General features: G+C 45.7%; 1 protein-coding gene across 3 annotated transcripts in view; it reads right to left on the minus strand.

Moving 5' to 3' along the window:
* ME3 (malic enzyme 3) overlaps nt 1-26,407 on the minus strand; it is a 182,887-nt gene that overhangs the window by 29,608 nt on the left and 126,872 nt on the right. For all 3 annotated transcript variants that reach the window (XM_074956276.1, XM_074956294.1, XM_074956286.1), the window contains exons 5-6: nt 23,903-24,064; nt 20,411-20,514 (exon numbers count right to left, since the gene is read on the minus strand). In XM_074956276.1, the coding sequence (XP_074812377.1) occupies nt 20,411-20,514; nt 23,903-24,064 (266 nt within the window). The remainder of the gene's footprint in view (nt 1-20,410; nt 20,515-23,902; nt 24,065-26,407) is intronic.

Raw genomic sequence — 26,407 nt, forward strand, 5'->3', positions numbered from 1 at the left:
CAAGGAGACAATGACAAGCCCATTTATTGTCCCTATTTAGTACTCCGTCATGAGAAATTTAATCAGGCTGGTCAGACATGTTTTATAAACCATCTGGCCTCTCTAAGAGCCAGCCCTGCCAACTTTCTCTCTCCCCACTTCTCCTGCCCCTCAAGAGATATAGGGTAACATTTGTCAAAAAGTGCGTAAGTGACTTAGGCACCTGCACCCCATTTCTAAAGTGACTTAGGCACTTAGAAGCCTAAGGCACATTAACTTTCAGTGAGACTGAGGCTCCTAAGCACCTACATTTCTTTTGAAAAATTCATTTACAGTCAGTCCCCTTTTCCACTGGTCTTTTTCTTCCTCTTTTTAGTTCAATACACACAACTGATCTACAAAAAGCATTGTCCTGTTCTCCATGTCGGTGTTTCTTTCACACCCCTGAATGACATAAATTATACTACAAAAGTGGTAGTGCATGGCAAGCCCCTCGTGCATGGCAAGTTGGGGTGTAAATCGACAGTGCTCCTAGCTTGCTGGGCACTAACTGGTTGTGTGGACTCTGCTACCGGGCAGTAAAAGTTCTGTTATGTGCTTTGGGGTACTGCTTGTGGTATATTGAAAACTGTAAAAATCACAAGCTGCCACTCTATACCCTGGTCCTGCTTGCAGGCTAGAGGGCTCTGTAGGGAAGAATCAGTTTGTAGGCAGTAAGCTAGGTGAGTTGTGCCACTCTATTTTAGGGAGCAGCCTGCTTTGTTTCTCTCTGTTTTGGGGCTCTTGTGTTTTCTGCATTCTAAGCAACAAAGAAGAGTTATGTTGCAATCTTCCAGCAAGAGCATTTTATGTTTTTATCTAATGTTTCTGGGTGTTGCTGAAACATAACACTGCTAGTACATCAAAGCACACTAGAGACCTTTTAGTGCACAGTAGCAGGGTCCACACAACCAGTTAGTGTGCAGCAAGCTACTGCGCTGTAGATTCACACCTTGATTTGCCATACACTAAGGCTGTGTGTAAACAAGCCCTAAGTCACTAGTTGGCAGAGCAACAAAGCAAGTCCACATTTCAGATACCTGGTCCTGTGTAATGGTTGTAGTTGGAGATCATATATCAGGACTGGGTTCTATTCCTATCATTTACACTGACTCACTGTGTGACCTTGGGCAAGTCACCCAGACCAACATTTTCTTACATGGTTGGCTACATCTAGGCACCTATTTACTTAGGTATAGACTTTTCCCTGGTGCTTGGCACTGTACAATCCGAGCGCCTCACAGAGAACAGCAGATTTCTCCTCACAACACTGCTGCAAAGGAGGGAAGCATTATTATCCCCCTTTTACAGATGAGCAATTGAGCACAGAGCAATTAAGTGAGTTGCTTCAGGTCACACAGGGAGCCTGCCCACAGCCTTAGCCACAAGACCGTCCTTCCTTTCACAAAAATCTGTATTATTAGTTGTAGTGGCCATAATGGGCTAGGAGCTTTCCAGACAGAAGGGAAGGTCCCAGTCCCTGCCTTATGCAGCTCACAATCTAATGAGAGACAGACATTTTCAGAGGTGCTGGACACCCACCGTCCCAGGAATTACAGCTGGGGTGGGGGTGCTAAGCACTTCTGAAAATCACGCCGAGGGTGCCTCAGATCAGTCCTCCCAAAACAGAAGCAACCAAATCTAGGGGCTGCTTTTGAAAGAATTGTCCTTACTGTCTAGAGCAGGGGTGGGGAACCTACGGCCTGTGGGCCGGATCCAGCCCCTTGCTCATTTTAATCTGTTTTGCGGGCCACACATGTTCAACTCACCCACTGGGAAGAGGGAGGGGGACTCCGGGCTTCCCCCACCATGGCAGGGCGAGCCAGTCCTCATGGAGGGGTGCCGAGTTTCGGCTCCCCCCCGTGGGGCTGGAGCCGCGAGCGCTGGCTCGCCCCACTGCGGAGGGAAGCCCCGAGCCTCTGCGCCCCCCCCCCCCGGCAGGTGAGTTGAACGTGTATGGCCCACACTGATGTTTTCAGTGGTCAATGGCCCCTGACACAATATTTCCTGAACATCCTCCTCCCTCTCCCACTCCCTTTATCACACCTCTTTATCACACCATCCAAAGGGCTGTGGACTCCATCCCTGGGAATGGCTGGAGAATGCATATTCTATTCTGTTCTCTTTGCGTTCTTAAACTGTGCACCCATCACCGTGGTTTCATCTATTCTTAGATGTTAAGTCAGAAGGAATCATTAGATCATCTAGTCTGACCTCCTGTATAGCCCAGGCCATAACCTTACATCCAGCTGTCCTTGTACTGAGCCCATGGGTGTATGTTTGGCTAACACAGACTTTCCAGAAAGGCATCCAGTCTTGATTTGAAGACATCAGGAGACGGAGAATCCACCACTTCCCTTTGCAGTTTGTTCCCCAGTGGTTTGTCACCCAAATTTGTGCCTTATTTCTCGTTTGTATTTGCATGGATTCAGTTGCCAGCCACTGGCTTTTGTTGTCTCTTTTGCACTAAATTGAAGAGCCCTTTAATACCCAGTGTTTTCTCCCCGTGAAGGTACTCATACGCTGTAATCAAGTTGCCTCTCAAGCTTCTTTTTGATAAAATAAACAGATTGAGAGCTTTAAGCATCTCACTATAAGGTGTTTCCTCCAGCCCTCAAATTATTTGTGCGGCTCTTTTCTGCACCCTCTCCAATTTGTCAATATTCTTTTTAAAATGTGGACACCAGAACTGTAATCAGTATTATAATTATGTATATTATCGTATTGCCTGGTAGATGCTGTACAAACACAGAACAAAAAGACAGGCCCTGCCCCAATGGGCTTACAATCTAAATAACAAGACAAGAGACAGCAGATGGATACAGAAACAAACGGGGGAGTACAAAGAAACAAGGAGACAATATTGGTCAGCAACCATGACAGCCAGTGGTCTCAGCACACCAGCAGCCTAATCATTAAGTTTTTTGTATTCTACTATCAATTTCACCAAAGAGGCAAAATAACCTGCCTCCTCACTACTCCCCTCTTTATGCACCCAAGAATCACATTGGCTCTTTTTGCCACAGCCTCACCCTGGGAGCTCACGTTCGGTTGTTTGACCACAATGACCCCTAAATCCTTTCTAATATCTGGGTGCCTTCCATCAGTGCAGCGACACAACCAGCATCCACGGTGTCTAGCCTTTCCTCCTCTCTCCAAGAGGAAAGAGGTGTGGATTATTAAAAAAACTGCTTTAATAATTGTTTTTATTGGGCTGTCCACAGCTGCAATGGAGGGGCATTTACCCTATCGAAGACAGAGTCGTCTCTGGAGCTGTAGAACCCAGCAGAACTTCTATAGGCTGATGGACCCATCAGGCCTTACTGTAGTAAACCAGCTATTTCTAATCTAATTTTGCTCTTCTCTTTGGAGTGATGTGCTTTAGCTCTGCCCCAGGTACAGAGTGCTCCAAATTACCATTATAAACACCTCTCCCCCTCCTTCCCTGCAAATGTTAGAGCTTAAGGTTAGATTTTCAAAGGAGCCGAAGGGCTTTGAATTTCAATGGCAATGAACTGCCTTAGACTTGCCTAAAATATTTAGCTGGATGAAACTAGTTTTCATACCACTTATAAAATGGTTTGTATAATTACAGCTAAATGGGACAAAGCAGAACAACAATGGGGAAATACATTGTGTAAACATTGAGTGAAGCACACACAAGGAAAGAGCTTGACACCCATTTCTAACAGGACACATTCTTTTCCTTGCCCCATAAGGTTTCAAAGGGTCGGAGACCATGTGGGTTCAACTGAATACCTTGCTAATCTTTTTAATTCCCTTCCTAGAAGCCACCAATCTGCTGCCAATTATTTGGGAGTTGCATAGTATATTTTGGGGATGGAGCTGTTACAAGTTCCATGCACTTTTAATCTTTTCACATCATTAATTCTGCAAGCTAGGGAGGAAATATCTAATATCACAATTCCTCCAAAACACTGACCACTGACCAATGCCCCTCCCCACTAAATGTGAAGCTTCCCAAATTTCTCTCCTCCACTAAAGCTTGGCAGCTAAAAGGAGTACTCTGGGTTCCCATGGAACATGTTAAAGGAATGAATAACATGGCAAGTATCTGGCAAATATAATTCTCTTCTCCTTTATCTGCCAAGTGAGTGGCTTTGCACTTGCAAGGGAAAAAGTGATGATCAGCAAAATGCCACATCACCTTTAACATGTGCTGACATTCGCCAGGGCTGAAGAAAAACACCACAATTGGACTGTGTGGTAGGTCTCCTCTTGGCGCAATGCAACCTCAAATACTACACAAACAATGGGCTTAGCAAATCTTTAACTAGGCATGCCTAGTATTTTGCTCTAAAAATTGCAAGCTATTTCCATTAAAATCAGTCTGACCTCTGAATTAACATTAATTGGTTAGTAAAAATGGTGTTCTTGCACAGCAATAATTTGTGCAACCAGCACTTCAAACATCACAATCGTGGGAAGGTCTCCATGACTATGGGATCATATTTTCATGAGGATTAATTACTCCTGAACAATTTCTTTTCTGTGTCAGGCACATAAATCTTTTCCTACCACACACATTCCTCTCCAATAGTAGGCAGATGTGATGATAAGGGGAAATTGTCTATGTACAGCTTATGAATTCTGTTTGAGACTGAGGGGCTGGTTATGAGCATCTGAGCCAGACTGCAGCCTCCATTTTGAATGTGCAGTTTGTTTACTTTCTCTGTTGTCCTTTTACCTCCATGTTGAACTGGAAGTCCAAGGGGTAGTAAAACAATAACAAAGGGTTGTTAGCTTAAGTGCTCTCCCATTGAAATGAAATCACTCCAGACAGCAGGCTGGCTCCTATCCAGAAGGATCAGTTTACCCAGGTGGGTTAGTAACTAAGTAATAGATTAGCTGGTAGAGGATTCTGATCACCTGATGGGGCTGATCAGGGAGTCACTTGACAAAGGGGCTGCTGGGACCCCATTTGAAAATATTTCTGGCTGTGACGATCCCCCTCCATCCTATGCCACCCTTACTTCTGCATTGCTGCTGGTGGTGGCGTGGCCTTCAGAGCTGGGCACCTGGCCAGCAGCCGCCACTCTCGCAACCCCTCCCACAATAGTCTTGCGACTCCCTTTTGGGTCAGGACCCCCAGTCTGAGAAACATTGGACTACAGGTTATAAAAGAGAGGGTCTCTCAGCAGCCATTTGAGAGAGAGGGGGATTGATTGGTTGATTGATTTATTCCATATTCTGGAAGAGAAGCCATGTGCAGAAGGGATGAGGAAGGATCCTGACTTCCTGAGAGGATTCTGGCCTACTCCCAAAGAACTCTCCTGAGTGGTGAGGAAACTGAGGCAAGGAAATTTGTTTTGGTGTGTTTATTATTTTGCATATATCTATATATTTCTTGTGCTACCAGGGTAAAAAGCAATTGGGTTCTAGAATCCTGGGCAAAGTCTGCCTGTCAGCTTTCACGGTCACATAGCCCTGAAGAGGTAAACTCTAAACCAGAAGTCTCACACTGTCGGTGGGATTCTGGGGAACGCGCAAGAGCTGCTAAGGAGGCTTGAGGGAGATGGCACTAGAGTATTGGACCGTGGGTTTCCCACTGCGAAGAGGGGTATTAGACGTGAGGTCTGCTCCTGGATTGTGTGCCTAGAGGCCCAAACCCAGGGACAGCACCTGAGCTCTGCCCAGCCCCAGCAAGCTGACACATGCAATTCAGCAGTCTGTTGAGTGTCCAACAGGGGGCGCTTGATCCGATCTCCTTCCATCTATTTTTATCTTTAACAAACATTCCCTGAGGACAGTGCAAAGAGAGTATGATGCTCCATAAATATTTAATTTCTCTCTATGTCCCTTCAAGTATGGCAGGATTGTGATGGATCGCTGAATCTTTTTTCACCAAGGTATTTTTGAAGGTTCAGAATGGAATCAATATTGCCAACCCCAAATGTTCAAAAATCATGAGTCTGCCCCTCCCACGCCCACAATCATGAGATTTTAAAAATATTTTCTTTTCCTTTGCCTTCTGGTTTGTGAGATTTCGGGCACCCTTAGGTCACATTTTCAAGCTTTTTATCTGTAACCACAAGGGCTAGAAACTCAAGAACAATAATGATATCTGAGATTCTCACATACTCACAGGATTTCAGGAACTGGGTCTTTACATAAAACATCCAATATTGCAAGACTTGCAATAAAACTGCGATAGCTGGCACCATTGGAATGATCTTCAAGGACAACTACTATGCTGAGACTTTCAGAGGATTTTAAGGGATTTAGGTACTCAAATCCCACTGAAATTAAATGAGAGTTAGACACTTAGTTTACTGGGGCTGCTTTGAAAATCTCATCATTAATGTTTACTGCTCCTTCCTAGCAATACGTTTGCGGCTTTGTTTAATCAGGTCCATCCCAAGCCTGGTCATAATTCTGAGGGTGTTTTCAATACAAATTAGTTTATTTGTGTTTGTCAGAATTTCTGAGGAAAAAATCTCCATTGCCTGATCCGCTCTATTCTGCTAACCTTGTGAGAGCCCCAGGTGAGATATGGCTGCAAGCATCCATGACTTGCTTCATTGTCTGCAGGTGCAGGATGCCTCTAAGAAAAGCAGCTGCCAAATGAGCAGTGTAAGGATTTTGAGGATCTGCTCTATTATATTTCAGCACTCTTAAGTTTATGACAACAACCAAGAACAGCCAGGGAGAGAGCACCTGCAGCAGCTTCTAGTTAGAAGAGAGTCCTCAGGTCGGTCCAGCTGGCATGTTACCAGCTCTCATACGGCCATTCCGGACTCCCACCTCCCCACTTATGGCTCCCAGTCTGAGGAAGGGTTGGGAACCAGCTACACAGAGTCACATTAGGACTGAGTGTTTTTCAGCAGGGGAAAGGCAAGGTGAGTTAGGACAGGCTCCTTCCAGGAATCTCACTCTACCTACTATTTGTTCCTCTTTGGCATGCTCTCCTGAAGTCCATCTGAAACCTTAGGAAAATGTTCAGTGCCTAAGAGGTTGACCACCCAGAGTTTATCTACCTTTTTCGTAAAGCAAAGCTGTAGTATATACTATGTGGGATAGTGGTTTAACCTGGCTGGGGAGGCTTGAATAGATGGATGCCAGCATCCAAATTGCCTACCTCCATCCAATGGATATGCTGAGCAGATTGTTTTTCCCCCCTTCCAGTAAAATGCAGTTTTATTGCTTGACCTTCTAGTTTTGGACTCCAATGTATTCCCATTCCTCTAGGGCACTGTCATAAATATAAAGGGAAGGGTAAACCCCTTTAAAATCCCTCCTGGCCAGAGGAAATCTCCTCTCACCTGTAAAGGGTTAAGAAGCTAAAGGTAACCTCGCTGGCACCTGACCAAAATGACCAATGAGGAGACAAGATACTTTCAAAAGCTGGGAGGAGGGAGAGAAACAAAGGGTCTGTGTGTCTGTCTATATTCTGTCTTTGCTGGGGATAGACCAGGAATGGAGTCTTAGAACTTTTAGTAAGTAATCTAGCTAGGTACGTGTTAGATTATGATTTCTTTAAATGGCTGAGAAAAGAATTGTGCTGAATAGAATAACTATTTCTGTCTGTGTATCTTTTTTGTAACTTAAGGTTTGCCTAGAGGGGTTCTCTATGTTTTGAATCTAATTACCCTGTAAGGTATCTACCATCCTGATTTTACAGGGGGGATTTCTTATTTCTAATTACTTCTATTTTTATTAAAGTCTTCTTGTAAGAAAACTGAATGCCTTTTCATTGTTCTCAGATCCAAGGGTTTGGGTCTGTGGTCACCTATGCAAATTGGTGAGGCTTTTTATCCAACATTTCCCAGGAAAGGGGGGGTGCAAGTGTTGGGAGGATTGTTCATTGTTCTTAGGATCCAAGGGTCTGGGTCTGTAGTCACCTAGGCAAATTGGTGAGGCTTTTTACCAAACCTTGTCCAGAAAGTGGGGTGCAAGGTTTTGGGAAGTATTTTGGGGGGAAAGACGTGTCCAAACAGCTCTTCCCCAGTAACCAGTATTTGTTTGGTGGTGGTAGTGGCCAATCCAAGGACAAAGGGTGGAATATTTTGTACCTTGGGGAAGTTTTGACCTAAGCTGGTAAAGATAAGCTTAGGAGGTTTTTCATGCAGGTCCCCACATCTGTACCCTAGAGTTCAGAGTGGGGGAGGAACCTTGACAGGCACATTAAAGTGTGTATTTATTGGGACTATCTGCTCATGTAACTCTCTTTATGTAAAGGTGCCTTTCCAGTTTGCATGAGTAATTTTCATCTTTGCTGGCTGTTAAAAGTTACTTTTTGGGAGACTGTTTTTGTGTTTCTCAGCCCTCCTTCCAAAGAGCAGAAGACAGGCTTAAAGGAATTCAGGCACCTTAGGACAGAAATGTAGGTATGAGTAGCAAAAAAATAAAAAAAATAAAGGGGGTTTACAAACACTTATATTAAACACATTTTTCATTTAAAAATGGGCTGTTTTGGAGTTGCAGCTGAAACACTGCAGGACTGGTTTAGTGCCTGAGAACTGGGCAATTATACTGATTGCAAATCGACAAGGCTGGTTTCAGGTGCACATTTTTAAAGTCCATGCTCAGGGCTCTGTATGAACTTCTGCACATGTGCAAAACACCTGATGTGCACACACATCTAGGCTGTGTGGGTGGGCAAAGCTGTGTGCATTCACAACTTGGGTACAAATCAAATGCAGAAAATAAGTGTATGAGCACTTCTGAACATAGCTACAAGAAACAGCTGTACAGACCAGAGCTTGTGCACCACTGGGCAAGTCTGATTAAGTGCTGGCAATCCCAAAGCATGGTCATGTAAGAGATCAGAAGGTAGAAGTGATCTGAGTGCTCATAGAACAAGCCCAAGTGTGTCTATTTCCAGAGCATGCTGCAAACCCCAGCTATTTGGCGAAGCCTTCTCACAATGGCAGGAGCTCACGGACTACGGGAATGGCATAGGACTTAAAACAATTCCAAGTTTAAGCAGCAATCTCATGGATGGCAGGAGCAGAGGCTACTAAGGACTAAACCCTAATGAATTCTTCATTCTGTGCTCACCAGCTAGAGATTTTGGTGAGGAGCACTCTGCAAACTTTGCCATCAGTATGACTTTTATTTCTCAGCCTAAAGCAGATCATACATGCCAAGTCCCCTCCTATCCATCCATTCATTCCTTGAATGCTTATAGAGACCTCATTGTTATAGTATGCAAACACAGAAGAGGATGAGGTTCTCTCTCTCTTCCCCCAACGCCATCAGGAAGCAGGCTTATTATTTGTTTAGTTTTTTTATGAATCAGTGAGATTGAGGGTGCTAAAGCCTGGGCAAAGAGGCAGGTTTTATATTTGGCTCTTTAAGTGCAGCAAGTCCAGTGGTCACTCTTCTCTGTTCTGGTAGCGAGTTCTATGTTCCTGGTCCAGCTCCTGTCTCCCATGGTCACAAGCCTCCCCTATTGGTTGAGTGAACCACTGTTCTGGTGGAATGCAGCTGTTGTGGGAGGTCCTGTTTGCAGCGGATGAGACTGTCTCTCCAGTAACCAGGACTGATGCCATGCACATCTAGTTAGTTTATACCACATTACACAAATGCCTGGCAGTTATAAGAGTTGAATGGGTCTATGTTTTTCCCAGAGTTCTGTTCACTCATGCTAAGCTACATCCCACAATCCCTTGCAATAGTACAATTCAGCATATGGCATAAGAAGATAGGAAACACGTCAAAATCAAGATTCATTCATTCTATGTTTTAGTACAAGTTAGAGAGGTAGTTTCATGGGCTAGTGCCTGGAATGCTAGTATCCAAAACAATGACAAGGAAGGGAGCACACCTTTTGTGTAAGGTAAATTTAACAACACTGCACAAGATGGCTTCCTGGAAACTGGTATTGTACTGAGCTTTCTTCCCGGACTATGCTAGTATTGACTTTAAGCAATAAATCTGACTACTTGCTACTTTTCCTAGATAAAGAGAATTGCAATAGTCCAGCCTAGAGGTTACAAATGTGTGCATCACTATGGCCAGGTCTGCAAGCAACGGGATTGGATCCAAACTTCTAGCGTGTTTTTCCTCACCTTAACTAACTGGGTGTTCAAGCACAGAATCTACGAGGACCTCACACTAGTCTACAGAATTACGTGGGTGATGGCTTCAGAGGAGGTTACGCAAGAACCTCCAGCCTGAAAGAAAATGTGCCAAAATGATAGGTGTCAAGAGGACAAGGTGTTGGGAGGATAATGTGTGTGTGTTTGGGGGTGTGTGCAGGTGTTGGTTCACTTCTTGTGGGAATCACAGAAGAAACAAATCTCTAGAAGGGACCTGAATGCAGAGAATGCATCCATTTCTATCCTCCATCACTCCTAAACGCTCTGAAGCGGGTGTTTTCCTGCCATTGCTCCAAAAACGGCACTGAGGCCTAGGAACAGGAAGCTCTATAACCTGTTCAATCTGCCTGGTGTTAGACAGGCCATAGTGAAAGCTAGATAATAATAGCGCTCATGCATCTGCATTTGACGAAAGGACCACAGGGTCTCAGCACCATTCCTGGAGTTTGTTCTGCCATTTCTACAATAGAAAACACAAGTCTGCAAGCGACTCACCATGTGATCTTATTGTTGTTATCCTTGCCCTTCCTCACTCCTTACTCTTACACATAGCATCATGTCTAAAATTAAATTGCAAGCCCTTTGAGGTAGGGACTGTGTCCTGGTCTTTACTGGCCCTACATAAATAACAAGCTATGGTCCAAATTCTGGTTTCATGACTCGCATTAAGCAGTATATCTTCTTCCACACTTAGCCCCACTGAAATAATAGATTCTGACCCCAGAAGGGACCATTATGATCATCTAGTCTGACCTCTTGCATGACACAGACCAAAGAACCTCAGCCAGTAATTTCTGCATCCATAGACATGTTGAGCGAGCTGCTATTCAGGGTGAGGAAGGGTATAAGAATCTGGCTCCTATTCCATAGTTTCATGTTTTTCTAAGCAAAGGCAACAGTGCAAGTCTGTTTTAACAATTAAACCCCCAAAACTGCTTCTCAGGAGACAGATATTAGGTGGGCCTCTGTAAGGATTTGTGTTTTGTCTCTCATTGTGTTATTTTCCACTGCTGTGATCAACAAAGCTTCACTGATGCTTTGGACAAAGCTAAGAAGAAGGACACAGAAAACAAGATCTTTACGGATGCACTCTCTTCTCTCTCTGAAGATAGGGATGCATCTCTCTCTTGGAATGTGCTCACAAGAAGACGTGTGAATCCCTGAAGCAGCAGGCAGATGTTTTGCTGATGAAGTTGCTTTCAGTTCCTCCAGCAGAAAACTTTCTTTGTAATTTCCTAAACAATTTGACCATGCAGCCTGGTTCTTTTATCCACATTTGCATGTATCTCATCAACTTCTTCCAGCCTCATTATAGGTCACACGATCATGGGGAAAAAATTCTATGAGGCAATGCTCTGAGAAGCACCTGACTGGATAATGTAAGTCAAACCTTAAAGGGCCGAGTCCATGGGCTCTGTGTGATGCATTTGCTGCTCAAGGTTGACAAGGCATTTCTATTCACTGTGAGCAGAAAGCATAAACTATTTCCCCAGAGGCAGGAACAAATGTTATTCAAGTTCCTTGGTGGCAAGATTCCTACAGAGGTGGTTTCCAATTCCTCCTTGAATATAAAAAGAAAAGGAGTACTTGTGGCACCTTAGAGACTAACCAATTTATTTGAGCATGAGCTTTCGTGAGCTACAGCTCACTTCCACAGTATGCATCCGATGAAGTGAGCTGTAGCTCATGAAAGCTCATGCTCAAATAAATTGGTTAGTCTCTAAGGTGCCACAAGTCCTCCTTTTCTTTTTGCGAATACAGACTAACACGGCTGTTACTCTGATCTTTGAATATAACACTTCATAATAGCTCTCCAAGCCCATTATGGAAGAGAACTGCTTTATGCATTGAGTCCCCAGGCAAAGGAAGAGGTCTTTTCTCCCTTGCCCTCAACATTCCTCATCATATACTTGCCAGTTTCATAATGGGAAGGCCACCTTCCAACCGCCAGCCTTGTCTGTGCCTCACAAGCGATTGGCATGTAGGCTGAAAATCCACAGATTCCTGGGCTGCAGGCACTTGGCTAGAAGTTGGCCACTGAAGCAGAGATGAACAAGATTTCCCCACCCAAAGCTCCACCCAGCACTTTGCAGGGGCTGCCAGGTACCAGATCAACAGAATCCACTGGGAAAGATAAAGGCAGCAGCCCAAGAGTCTGCATTTCCCTTGCTTATGAACGGGAGCTACTCTCCAGGCTCTAGCAGCATTGTGGTGGCTTGCCAGGCTATCCCACAGGAATGACAGAAGGTGCTGTGGGTAGAGGAAGGGCTGGGTCCAGCTGGTATGTTCTGAGAGAGAAAAAGGCAAGTCACTTCCCCCCGGTCCCTTGCAAGTCCTGGATTCCTGCTCAGGGGAGTCCAGCTGAAGAGTTGTCCATCCCCTGAGGCAAGAGTACAGGGATCAGAAAAAAATACCTTGTGCAAGCTGGAAACAGAGCAGCAGCCAGAAGCTCCAAAAGAGCAGGCACCAGCAGAATGGATCAAGTAGAGAGTTTGTGGGGGGAAAGATGTTCATGCCCAGCCCTTTTACCAGGGTTCAGAGTCCAGGCCAAGCTTTGCTGTTGTGGATCCACTAGCTTCCTCCCGACCTGCAACTGGACCAGTAGCCCTTTGGCTGGTAGCTCAAGGGCATGTGGAGCTCCTGCCTGAGCAGGGCCACACACTAGGATTTGGCTATGGCATACAAGAGTACATCTACACTTCAATTAAACAGTTGTGGCTGGGCTGGGCCAGCTGACTCGGGCTTGCAGGGCTCGGGCTGCAGGGATCTTTACTTGCGGCGGAGGTGTTTGGGCTCGGGCTGGTGCCTGGACTCTGGGACCCTCCCTCCCCCACCCAAGTTTTGTTTTTCCATTGTTCTCACAGCTTTACGTGCTTCTGGCCCAGGGAGGAAATAATGGGGGCTGCAGGGAGAGAGCTGACAGCCTGGACAGTACGGGGGACAGGTGACAGTGCTATTATTTGTCAACAGAGGCTGGAATGTTTGTTTGCCCATTTACATCAGACAGACATTGGGTTTAAAGAAGAAAAGTCCCTTTCATTTTTATAGCATCTGTCTAGCTAAGAGACTTCCCGTAAGAACTGACAGAGTAGAAAACAACCTGCAATATTAAAATAAAAGCGGGCGTTAGGGTTTTTATAGCACCGAAACCCACACACAAGGTGGAGTTTTACATCTTTGCGGTGATTCACCTGCCCTGATGGCATTATTTATCCAGCATTGACAGCTGCGAAAAGTGCTTTACAGACGTGGGAACAGCGGGAAAATTTGTTCATACCTGTAAGTTTGTCTTCTCAAAACAAAGAAGCCATCAGTCTGGGTTACGGACTATTGGGTGAGCCACGCTCACAGGGACTCCTGGATGCAGCTCTGTGGCTGGAAGTTTTGGTGCCCAACTGCTCCTCCAGAAGAGCCCAGGAACTACACCATGAGCCCAGTATTCTGCCTCTGTCTGTGAGATGCAGCAAATTGTGCTTTATCTGCAGTTTGCCTTCACTTATTCCGGAATATATATTCCATTCCAATACAGGGCAAGAGTCAGACTGGGCCCATGTCAATGTGAATCCTGGGGCTGGGCCCTAGAGGCATAAAATCTTCTGAGGAGTAAGATCAGGTTATGAAAGGGTTAGTGCAGCTAAAATGAGGTACAGCACTTTCTGGGGATTGGGAGTGGCCAGGGGATGCAATATTGCTAGCATGGAGCCCTGAACACAAACCAACCCTGCCTCACGGCAGAAAACACCAAAGCCACCTGCCCTCCCTCAAGACATATCCTTCACCTAGAAAAGCTACAGTAAATCAGGTTTAGCTGTAAATGTACAATGCCAGAAAGCCCCAGTGAAGGATAAAACTGTTGCATTCCAAATCAGTCAAGGTCATGTACAAAGTGTGAAAGCCCATTACCACAGGGACAGCACAGCAGCAGTGGCTGAAGTTCAGTCCTTAATCAGTAACAGGATGTCGTGCGAGTGGAACCAGGAGTACAGTATCAGTACTGCTCTCCCACACTCAGTATCAGACCCTGCTCCAAAGCAAGTCACTATGATCATGTGATGAGTCCAGCTCTTTCACTTCGCCTTCTCACTCAGAAAGGTCACTGGGAGGAGCACAGGGGCATTCCCGTTTCGGATTCCATGGCTGATCTGTCTTGCTGTCTGTTTTGAGAGCCGTGCTGCAGCTTGGTAGTTTAGAAAGGGCTGCTCTGTGCATATTTAAAGCCACTTCACTCCAATCTGAGGTGGACACGGAGGAAGTTCAAGCCCCGAGCACCATGGAGGTACAGATGGGGGATATACAGCTAGCTAGCTCTCTGTGAAACTTGCACAGCAAAAACTGAAACTAAGCCAATCTGGCCTTGGTTTGAGGAGTTATTACCAACCCCCAAATGGGGCTGGGTTCACAAAGCAGGATCCATTTATAGCTGTGGCCGAGCATCACGTTGATATTTTCAGATCAATAAACTATATTCAATGTAAAGTCCAAATAAATAACACAGGGGATACTGTACTGATTATTTAGCATCATAAAAGCGGCCACTGGATTTCCAGTCTGATGCATTAGAGAGCTGCTGAAACCAGAGGAACTTGTTGCAGAACATATGCCCAGCTTCCTGCAGGGCACTTGGGACCTTGTCTGTAGCTCTGTTCAAGGGTAAACTACTGCGCAGAGCTCAGGGGGAAAAAAATCTGTTTCAAACCAAAATTAAAAGAACTACTTAGAGCTACTTTCCCTCTCTTTCCATTCAAATTCCCCAGCACTTGGTCTCTGATTGTCTCCTGCACCCTGTCAAATGGAACAGGCTCATAAAAGAGACAGCTTCTGTTTTCACAATTACCCTGGTAATCAGCTGTGATGGGAAAGGAAAAGGGAGAGAAGTTATGACAGCTTAACGAGGCTTCGGTGACACAATCTGCTGGAGTGTGGAAGTGCCTCTCCCAGGGCCTATACTTTGTTTGCTCAACATCTGTCAGCAAGCGAGCAAGGCTGGCTTTCACAAGGGAGGCTGGCGCTTTGGGATGGCCCATCCATCAGCACTTCTAGCCATTTGGAATCACGGTAACAGAGTTACTTTACAATGGGACTACGGAAGAGATGATGGGAGGTGGAAGTGGAGTCAGAAAGAAGGAATTCAGGAGAAAGGGAGGAGGAAAACACTTGACAATCTTTTTAAAATTCCCCAGCTCAATTCCAGATCTTGGTTGGTTTTTTTTAAAGGGAGTTTGCCAATTAAAGCACATTATTAGTGTATAGACAGAGTCTCATCACACTGCAAGGGCATCCAACTCTCCACAGCACAAAGAAAATATACCCTGGCACATCAGCACCCCACACGGGTCTTTGGATTTCGAGCACAGTTTTCTCTGATATGTGGAGATTACGGGATAGTCCTTCTGATAGGATTCCTGGACTCAGCAAGTGAGTTTTTATTCCAGCCTTGAAAATTTACCAGTCCAGGTGCGAAATCTACTCACTCTCCTTTTGCTCCAGTGACTGAAGATAATCTCGATATGCATATGTTACTTGCCCATCGCAAAAAAACAAAACAAAATAAAAAAACCATCCCACCCCAATTACTTGCTGTGGGCAAGTAGCATTTTGCAAGGCTGCTTAATCCTAAATCCATGGCCTGAGCTAAGTGGCCAAATTCTGGCTTCTACTGGGGATAATGAGAGCTGCAAATACAAGAATTTGGCCCTTAAAAATGGGAAGTCCTTTTTTGCTTTCTAGGTGAAAGAGTAATGAATGGAGGTTTAGACACTGGGAAAATGCAGATATTTCTTCCAGCTGTTTTGAGAAGGGCTTCCATTAATAATTTGGTCTAAAAATGCCCATACATCTCATTTTATTGGCAAATACATTCGTGCTAACTGTGGAGTTACTGCTATACCCGTCCATTATTCAGCGGCTATTATGAAGCCGTGAGCCTTTGCCTCTGAGTGGAGATGCCTCCAGCCATAGCAATTGGAATCACATCTGTTTGATTTTATTCATACATGAGAACAATGAATCGTCACTCTTTCCTCCTTCCTGTGTTCTGACACATTCCACTTCCTTTACACATGTCGCTGAAGCAGTAGTTACTAGCTGGGACTGGAGGTGCTCTGGCAAAAGAGCTGACCACTGATTTACATGAGAATTTAAAGGACCCTTATAAACTAGATTAAACATTTTACATGACTAGCATGTCTCCATTTTGGAGAATTCAAGAACTGTTCTTTCAAAGCCTCTCAATATGAACCAAATTAACCTGGTTAATTAATCATTAGGGACTCAAAAAATCCCCCCAAAATAATCAGACAAGCTCTCCCCTCAGATTGTGGGTTTATTCTCAGATGATTCTCAGATGATTCTGAGAAGTGCTATTCTCATGAATAACAAAAGCCAGAGCCCAGAGTCCAGATTTCAGGGATCAGAGGTTTTCAAATTCAAAGAAAAGAAAAGGAGTACTTGTGGCACCCTAGAGACTAACCAATTTATTTGAGCATAAGCTTTCGTGAGCTACAGCTCACTTCATCGGATGCATACTGTGGAATATGCATCCGATGAAGTGAGCTGTAGCTCACGAACGCTTATGCTCAAATAAATTGGTCAGTCTCTAAGGTGCCACAGGTACTCCTTTTCTTTTTGCGAATACAGACTAACACGGCTGCTACTCTGAAACCGTTCAAATTCAAAGGTCGCTTCACAAGTACCACTGAGGTTAGCTACAATATGACAGCACTTTCATGCACTTTCATTACCCTGAACTGTTCAGGTGGTAATCCAAGACCAAATGAATGCACTGCATTCAAGCCTGCTGAATCCAGTTCAGCCTAGAGTTACCTCCTTTCCCAACACCAGGGTCTTCCCAATAAAGAATAACTATTAAAATGAGCACTAGAAGAAGTAGTAATACAATTCTATAATGCCTTGCACCCATGGTCTCAAGATATCTAATATATATGAATGGATTTGTCCTCATAATACACCTGAAAAGTAGGTATACCATTCTGGAGATAACCTCTCTGGGTCTCAGGCTGTCTAAGTGATTTGTCCTGCATTGTTGAGAACAGAAGCCAAGGCTCTTGACCCCAGTACCTTGCTCCAATCACTAGATCACACTGCCTCGGCATGTCATTCCACATGAGAGGAGAGCTGTGTTCCATGGCTGAGTTCCCTCTGTGTTCTCCTCTGGGATTAGCCCATCTAACCCAGCCATAAGGAAACAATAGGCAGTCTTTTCCCAACAGCTAGCACAGAAGAAGCATGCTGCCCGGGAGCATATTCCCATGGGTCAGGGTGGCAGGCCAGGGCTGGCTAGCTGCGTATGTTTTGCCCTGTTCCCAAAATACATCTCACAGTGGTGGCGGGGTTCATATCCTGCATGTTGAGCAATCTCTGCCATAGACATCACAAACAAAGACCAGAGCCAGACTAGTGATGGGAGGGAGCCATTATCTAGGTCCTTCTACTACTCATCACCATAGAAACCAAGTGCCTCAAGCTGTTGTCCCAGGACCCTGCTGAGCTCTGAATTCTCTCTCCCTGGTCCTCTTGTTGCCAGAGGAGAAGAGGAAAGTTTAGGAGACATCCTTTCTCCACTGTGTTCATTAGAGGCTGGAGTTAAAATAGAAGAGCGGGCCAACAAAAAACCAACAGTGAACACTCACACTACAATTCCCTTCACCTCTCAGTTGCTTTCAGTCTCCTGTGATTCCATAGACGTGTTTCTCTACTGCCAGAGTCTTCCAGATTAGACAAGACATGAATTCCTAATGTCAACACAAGCCACAAAAGATCCAACCTTTCTTTTAAATAATCAGGCTTTCATCCATTATAAAGAAGAAGAAAAAGCTCAATTTTTCCCACTCTCTTTTAAGGTTCTCTTTTAAGCATTTCTAATGCACCCCTCACTGAAGTGATAAGGTTCATCACTAGATAGCATATTTTTTATCCACAGATCTCAGGGGCTTACAAAGCTATGTAATAATTATTAGCCCAGGTTGCAGATGGGGAATCTGCAGCCCAGAAGAGGTGAAGGGCCTGGCCTAAGGTCACACAGTGAGTCAGTAGCAGAACTGGGAACGGGAACCTTGGGTGAAGTGCTGGCTCCACTGAAGTAAATAACAAAACTCCCATTAACTCAATGGGGCCAGGATTTCACCCCAATTCTCTCAGTGTGGTACCCAATTCCACTGGACCAACGGCCAGTCACAAAAACGGAGGATTGCACTGACACTGTCTCTAAAGCAGTCAGCTCCTCCAGGACCTACAGCTGCTAAAGGCACTGACCAGTCCTCACCATTTCCCTCCTTACAGCTCCTCCCAACTCATTTGGGCATGGGGAAAGGGCGCTGGTCATTTTTTTGGGTAGGTGTTGCCCTTAGAACTCTCCAGACCTAAGACAACCCTACAGTTCGCAGCAGTGCACGCAGAAACAGCCTGCTGAGACAGAGGGAAGGGGGAGACCTAATTCATGTAACTGACGTGATGCCTTTAAATGCAAAGAACTGAAACAACAACAGTGTGGAGGGAAGACAAGCAAACATGAAGCACCTCATAAATCAGGTGGGTAGGAGTGCGCTGCAGCACTCTGCAGTCCCTGATTAACGTCATCTGTTACTTTAGCAGAGGCAGAAAATGATGCTCAAGAGGTTAGGGCTTTTCCAGTCTGTTTTAAATTGCTGTTTTCTCTCTCTTCCTTCCAATATCCCCTTCAGTGAGTCGAGGGGATTGTCATGTACTTTCACCTTCCCCACTTGGGCACAAGAGTGCACTGCAAAGCACGTAACCAATAGCCATGAGCAATGGTTCTCAGCTTTTTCCATAGCATAACCCTGTGTTACAACAGAATACTATTCGGGATTGCCATCCCCTCCCTCCCAACTAGCCGTAAAGAAAGGTGGGGTGGTTGTGACTGACCTTGAATCTACTGGAAGGATGAGAGTCCAGCAGAGATCAGCCCAATCTGCAAAATCTGAATCCAAATTCCCCAAAGCTCAGGGCAAGCAGATAGGAGATTTTGGAGTGCCAGCTGTAAAGCTCCAATCTGGACCTGAACTGCAGAGGTTTTTTTGGTCTGGTGTGCAGGTTCGGGCCCATATCTATAGATTTAGGGTCCAGTCCCACAGTCCTTACTCTTGTGAGCAGTCCCAGTGATTGCAGGGGGAAAGAGTGAGAGCTACAGGACTGGGCTTCATGCCTATGTATCAAACTCATTCAATGGAGAGGGCTTACCTCCATTTTGAATGATGGTCCATGGGTTGGGGTATAAACAGAGAAACCCACACTCCCCCAGTTCACAGTGGATCTCCCACTGATGCTAATGGAAGATTTGGGTGAAGATCAAGATAAGGGGCGAATATGGCCTGTATATAGTGTAGGCCTTGCTGTAGCACTAGGCATAACTAACAGTGTGAACCAAAGGCTGTGAACCAGAGTAGGCCTGGCCTTGGCAAAACAACACCACACTCGGTATTAGCTAACACCAAGTAAGCACATTCCTGACTGGAGGGGATGGTACAAAACCACACAGATCTCTCAAGTAACTTGGTAAACGCATTCCAGTGAGATGGTACAAGAACACACCGACCCCTCTTCAGATCAGGCTGGGATGACACAATAATGTCTCCAGGCCCAGAGCTAGCACACTAATCACTGGACCATCTTTCCTCCTGGTTAGTGTGTCTCTTCTCTTTTCATTTCTCTGTTCTTCTTTCCCTTCCAATTCCACATTCTTTAGCCAGGGAATTCACTCCTAACACCTTCCCTGTTCCACAGCTAAAATAAACAGTATGATAGTTGATGCTTATATTTATAGTGTCTTCAGGGTTAACACTGTTGTGGTTACTGGCAGGCAGGGAAGCTCACACCTCTCAGAGTAAGTCATTTACAGGCTGCTTGCAGATTCAGGCAGACAGCCCCACATTGAATTACACCCTGTTTACTTTTAGAAGGTTTACTTCACAACCATGACAGCTAGACCCTTAACAAAAAAAACCCAACAAAAACCAAAAAGGATGCTGAGATTGTGAATCTGCTATGTAGCTCACGTAAATACACCATGGAGGCCGGATACAGCCCACAGGGCCCATTTGACACCTTTAGCTTAATGTATGGACAGGAAATGGTTATAAATAGTCAGTCCCCTCTCAACTCTCTAAAGACATAAATAATTTTGACATGGAACGTTCGAGCACTCAGTCAGGGTCATTTCCAGACCACCCACGGGGTTTGCATTAATGGATTTTCTTTGCTTATCTATCAATTAAACTAGTGTTTACTTTGAGTGTTTTAACATCTTTTAAATGGAAGCAGCTAAGAGGAGACTCACACAAAGCCCCACTTACTTGTTAGTGACTGCTTGCATAAACTCATCAATCAGTTCATCGTATTGTTTCCCACGGACCCGCTTGTGTTTCAGTCCAATATAGAGTGGATCATTCAGGAGAGCCTAAGACACAAAGCAATCTGTTTATGGCACCTGCTTCTCTGCCGAACAGAGATTTACATACAAAATGTACGTGTCTCACATTTATGTCCGCTTCAATCATTATCGCTAAGCAACAAAACATGGCGGGCTGTCCAGTTCCTGGGCATGATGCAAACACAGATCCCTTCCTGAACACCAGCTTTAGTTCATGATAAATAAACCCACACCAAGGAGCGTCTCATTGTGGAAATACAATCATAGGAATTGAGTGCTTGCTGGACAGCCCTGGGAAGCAGAGTCCTCTCTCCACAGGACCAGGAGAGCTCATGCAGGGACAGTACTTCCTTATGCCACCTTCCTGAAGTGTTTCACTCTTGCCCTGTAAGGCCTAGCTTGTAGGTAGTTCAGTGTCCATTGCTCATTCAGTTCCTGGATTCTTACCCGAGACTGCCCATGTGGGGTTCACTAGGGACAGTCATGATTTTTGCAACATGGACTCCTCTCCATTAGGAACTAATGAGGCCATCAATCCATTTCATCTAAGCCACCAGATGCTAACAAGCTTTCTATTGTATTAACCTGAGCTGGATTTGCACCAGTGATCTCCTGAACCATCTAGTCCTCAACTTCACCTGTATGTGTTTGCTCGTCTCCTTGAGTTTGCTGCCATTTTCTAACTTCAGACTCAGATTTCTATTTCTAAAAGCCTTTTGCAGATATTGGACACAACTCCATACATTCAAAAAACTGTTTTTCCAATCAACCCCACAACTGCTGAACAGGGACCTGCATCCTATCTATGGCTGATAAGAAGCTGTTGCCTCCAAAAGTGGTGATTCAGCATGGAAAGAAATAACATCCGGGAGAATGTGACAGAAATAGCAGTAGCAGGAGACAGATGGGCCACCTAGCAGGATGTTTTGAAGGTCTCAGTGAGTCATCAGAAAGAGATCCCACTTCCGCCCTGGCCTCAGGAACCGAATCATGGCTGTCAGAGGGGCGCATCCTACCAAAGCCCTATTGTCCTGTAGCTTTGCAAACCTTAACTGTTGGCAGGTATGCTAAAACGAAATCTGTTTCCAGAGCCACAGAAACCCAGCTGTTTTTCCTTTAGCGGGGAATACGAAAGGGGTTTTCCATTGATTTTGCTTAGGTCTGCTCTTCTATGCCATGGTTCTTGAAAGAGGAGACACACGTTCCCATTACTATATAGCACTTGAATACATTTTTAAGTGGTCAATGGCATGTTGCTGGTTCTTTAAAGTGAGCTACCTGGGCGATTCCAAGTTCTGAAAGCCACAGGCTGAGTTGCCCAAGCAGTACATGGAAGTATTCTGTAACACACTGACCACGTCTCCCAGTAGTTGTGGGAAACTTCTGATTTAGTAATGTTATCTCCTGCATAAAAACAACAAAAACCATCCATTTATGCCAAATTCAAAAACTCAGCTACATGACCTAGAATCATACACGTCAGCCCTGGGTGCGCATCAGCATAGGCTGTGGAGCTGGCATTGGGAGGCAGGCCTGAGCCATGGCCCGACCATGTTTAGCCAGGCCAAACCTGAATGTGCAGGACCCCGTGGGCCAGATAGCAATGCCACTCACTCCAATCTGGCCCGGCCACCACCACAAATCTCCCTGAAATTAATTTGAAAAGTTTGATCTGTATGCGCTGCAGTACCAGCAAGATGGCAGGGAAGTGCTTCTAAATGCATCATTATGCACTAAACACAGAAAGAGGCAAGTCGTTTAAAATGTTAATTTATTAATTTTTTCATGTAAGTGGGATAGCCTTGTGGTTTGAGCATAGACCTGAAAGCCAGGAACCCCTGAGTACCAATGTGGAGAACATGGGGAAGAGCTGCGTTACTTTTATGACAAGCATTTGTGATTCAGTTTCCCTCTCACTTTTGTATTGTTACCCCCTAGGTTGGAAGGGTTGAATGTCTTTCCTGGGGCAGGGGATAAGTAACGAAGGGACGGTGTGTGAGTCACATAAGGGTTGGGATGAATGGTCTAGCCAGAACTGGCAACATGAGACTGGAGCTACCTTGGAGATACAATGGAGACCGACAACCTGACTTTTAAAGAATGCCAACCAAATGGGCTTTTTGGAGCAGGATGGGTAAATTACCTGTCTGATGACACTTAGTCCCGTTCCACTGCTGGCACGGGGAAGTCACTTAGGTCACGTCTACACTACCCGCCGGATCGGCAGGTAGCGATCGATCTATCGGGGACCGATTTGTCGAGGCTAGTGTAGATGCGATAAATCGATCCCCGATCGCTCTGCTGTCGACTTCGGAACTCCGCAATGGCGAGAGGCGGAAGCGGAGTCGACGGGGGAGCGGCGGCTGTCGATCCTGCGCCGTGAGGACGCGAAGTAAGTGATTCTAAGTCTATTCTCGTAGCTGAAGTTGCGTATCTTAGATCGACCCCCCCCCCCAGAGTAGATCAGGCCTAAGACCCGAATTTTCCATAATGGCCTCTAATTTGGCTTCCTCAGTTTTGGGGCGGCCCAACCTGAAACACTGGGCCCCACATCTAAAGAGGTGTTGAGAACCCACAACTCCAAATGAAGCCCATGAGTGCAGAGCACCTCTACAAAAATCAGGTGGCTGATTAAGGTGCCTAAGCTTCGATTGAGGTGACGGCCTTTCAAGTTTGAAAGTTTTATCTCACCAGTTTTGCCGTGCCAGCTGAGAATCATATATTCAGATGGCTTATGGTCAAATGAGAAGCAAGTACATTTTAAAATAGTTTCTTGCATATTCGACAAGCATTGGCCATAGCAAATATCTATAGGAATTTATTTTAAAAACATCCTCACAGATGTCTCTTCTGGCATCAGTAAAGTGTTGCATTTCAGCCCTTCTGAGCCAGAGTCATAAGGCAGAAAACTGTGAACAGATGGAGTCCTCCTGTCCTGTTATCGTGTGCAGTAAAGTGTGCAATCTGACAAAACACTGCCATTAATTAAGCCCAAACCACCCAGTGGGGATTCTCCGTTTGCTGAAATGTAATCGCTTCCAAACACACCCAGGGATGTGTCAGTTTCCTTATGCTTTTCACAGGAAAAGTCAGTCTGTATCTGCATGGCTGAAATCTTTTAACTCACCTTATCATGCTGAAAGATGGAGCTGACCCTTCAACTCCTGCTGGCCCAGTTCCAGCTTCGCCTTCCCATCAGTGGAACATGAGGACTGCCAGTGTTTATCTGATCTCATACTACGAGCAAGAGTGCAAGCTGGCAACTTCCGTGCACTGTTGGGTTAGTTGTCTTCTTATCTTAGGTGTCTCTGACTCTAGCTCCGAATTCAGGGACTGATTCTCCGAGTTAAGAACCCAGCTTTAAATAAAACAGCTTTTCATTTTTAAAATGCACAGAATAAGCAGGTAATCTTACCTCGTTGTCTGTGCCAACATCAAGCAGGACAGGCAGACACTGTTGCGGGTTCACTCCACCACAGGCTGTGTACAAGGCAAGTTTCCCTACTGGGATGCCCATGCCATAACTTCCTAGATCTCCTAGGCCTAGAATTCGCTCTCCATCTGTCACCACGATGGCCTGCAGATAATGAAGAGCGTCCATTATACAGCGTTGCCAATTCTTTATTTAACACTGTTTGCAGTACCAGCTCCCTAGATTTTTGTAACAAAGCAGGTTTGTAGCCACAGTATGGGATGGAAGTTTGTTCCCTTCGTAGGTTACTCTACCACTAGTTATCACAAAGGTGCAGGTCAGCCATGGGGAGAGGGCTAGGAGGGCAGCAAAGCACGGTGGAGAACATCAGTGAAGGACTCTGAGCCCTGGTCTGCCCTGCAAACGTATGTTGGTATGACTATGTCACTCAGCGGTGTGGAGACTCCACACACCTGAGTGATGCAGTTATGCAGGGTAGACAGCGCTATGTCGACGGGTGGTGGCGTACTGTGCTGACAGGAGAAGCTCTCTCTTTGGCATAGGTCGTGTCTTCACTAAGTGCTACAGTGGCCCACCTGCACTGGTGCAGCACTGTACGTGTAGACACGCCCTTAGGTCAGCATTTCTCAAATGGGGGTCCACGAGGGTACTCCAGGGGCGTCCACCAGCCGCACTGATCAACTCCTTCCCCTCCCTCCCTCAACTCCTCCCCCTCCCTCCCAGCACCTCCTGCATGCCGGGGAACAGCTGTTCAGTGGGGTGCAGGAGGTGCCCTGAGAGAGAGGGAGGAGCGGGGATGGGGTGCGCTTGGGGAAGGGAGCAGAATCATGTCTGAGGCCGCTGGCCCCACTGATCAACTCCTCCCCCTCCCTCCCAATGCCTCCTGTCCATAGCAGAACAGCTGTTCAGCAGCGTGCAGGAGGCGCTGAGAGGGAGGGGGAGGAGCAGGGATGGGACATGCTCAGGGGAGGGGGTGGAAAAAGGTGGGGAAGAGGAGGGGCAGGGATGGAGTGGGGGCAGGAAGAGGTGGGTGGGGGTGAGGCCTTGGGGGAAGGGGTGGAGTGGGGGCAGGGCCTGAAGCTGAGCAGGGGGCTTGGGAGTTCATGAAAAATTTTAAAGCAAAATGGGGGTCCTTGGGTTGCTAAAGTTTGAGAACTGCTGCCTTAGGTAGTTAGTAACTCTTGGAGTGAGGAATCCCCCTCCCTGCCCGCCCCCCCGCCTTTATCTATTTTATGCACCTATCAGATCCTTCACTAGCAGTCTTTGAAATGAGCCAATTTTGAAGACATGGGAAGAGAGAGATTGGATTAAAATTATTTAAACTTGTTTAATTAAAAAGTGTGATTTAGCTCTTCCGATCGCCTCTCTTTGCGGATGTCATTTTCTGCATCAGCCAGTGCTATGAGATCTCAGTTGTAACCCTATACCAGGTATATTGATCACTATTCCCTTCACAAACTGACCTAGGCATTAGCCTCTTCGCTAATGGTGACAGCGAAGTTCCTAGAGAGACTAGTTGGCACTCATGTAGTGCCTTTCAGCCAAGGATCTCAGAGCACTTTGTATGTATTCAGAAATTAAGCCTCACAGGCCTGTGACCTGACACCTTGGTCAGTATTATTGTTGCTGTTTTCCAGATGGGGAAACTGAGGTCGAGAGAAAGGCATAAGTGACGTGCCTGAAGTCATGGCAAGCTTGTAATGGATACCTGCTTTGCTGACTCCCATTCCTGTGCCGTAACCCCAAGACTATTCTCCCCATCACGTTTTTCTTCTCTCCACTCTTAGGCTAGCTTGACCTAGCTATGTTGCTCAGAGGTGTGAAAAATTCACAGCCCTGAGAGCTGTAGTGAAGCTGACCTAGGCCCTAGTATAAATGCCAGTAGGTCGACAGAAGAATTGTTCTATTGACCTAATACTGCCTCCTGGGGGGGTGGATTAACTGCTGTGATGGAAAAACCCCTTTCATCGCTGTAGCAAGTGTCTACACTATGGTGCTAGAGAGGCACATGTGCAGTGCCGTGGGTGTACCACTGCAGCATCTGTAGTATCGACGTAGCCTCACTTTAGCCTTTTCTCTCATCCACGCGTTGGCATCTACACTGGCCCTGAGCCTGAGTTAACGAATTGTCGGGTAACACTGGTACCTGACGTGTGTGTAGGTGGCTAGTGGGGACAGTCCCCACCCTACCAACTTGTGCCCTTTTCAGCACTACGATGGCAAGCAAATACTTAGGTTGATCCCTGAGAGAATGTCCTGCTGCACTTACACGTTTATTTGACTGGTGGTTTTGTTTGTTTCTTTGTGACAACCAGGAGGAAAAAAGCATGGCCAAGATTTTCAAAGTTAGAAGCTTGAAGTTAAGCAATTTAATCACCAGCCTGAGGTTAAGAGTGTCAAGGACCCAATCACAGCTCTCACTGAGGTTAATTAGGCTCCTATTTTTGCCACTCTTGTTGTGTATGTGTGTGTGTGTGGTGGCGAAAA

Source organism: Natator depressus, chromosome 1, assembly GCF_965152275.1.
Source record: "Natator depressus isolate rNatDep1 chromosome 1, rNatDep2.hap1, whole genome shotgun sequence".
Classification (NCBI taxonomy): Eukaryota; Metazoa; Chordata; order Testudines; family Cheloniidae; genus Natator; species Natator depressus.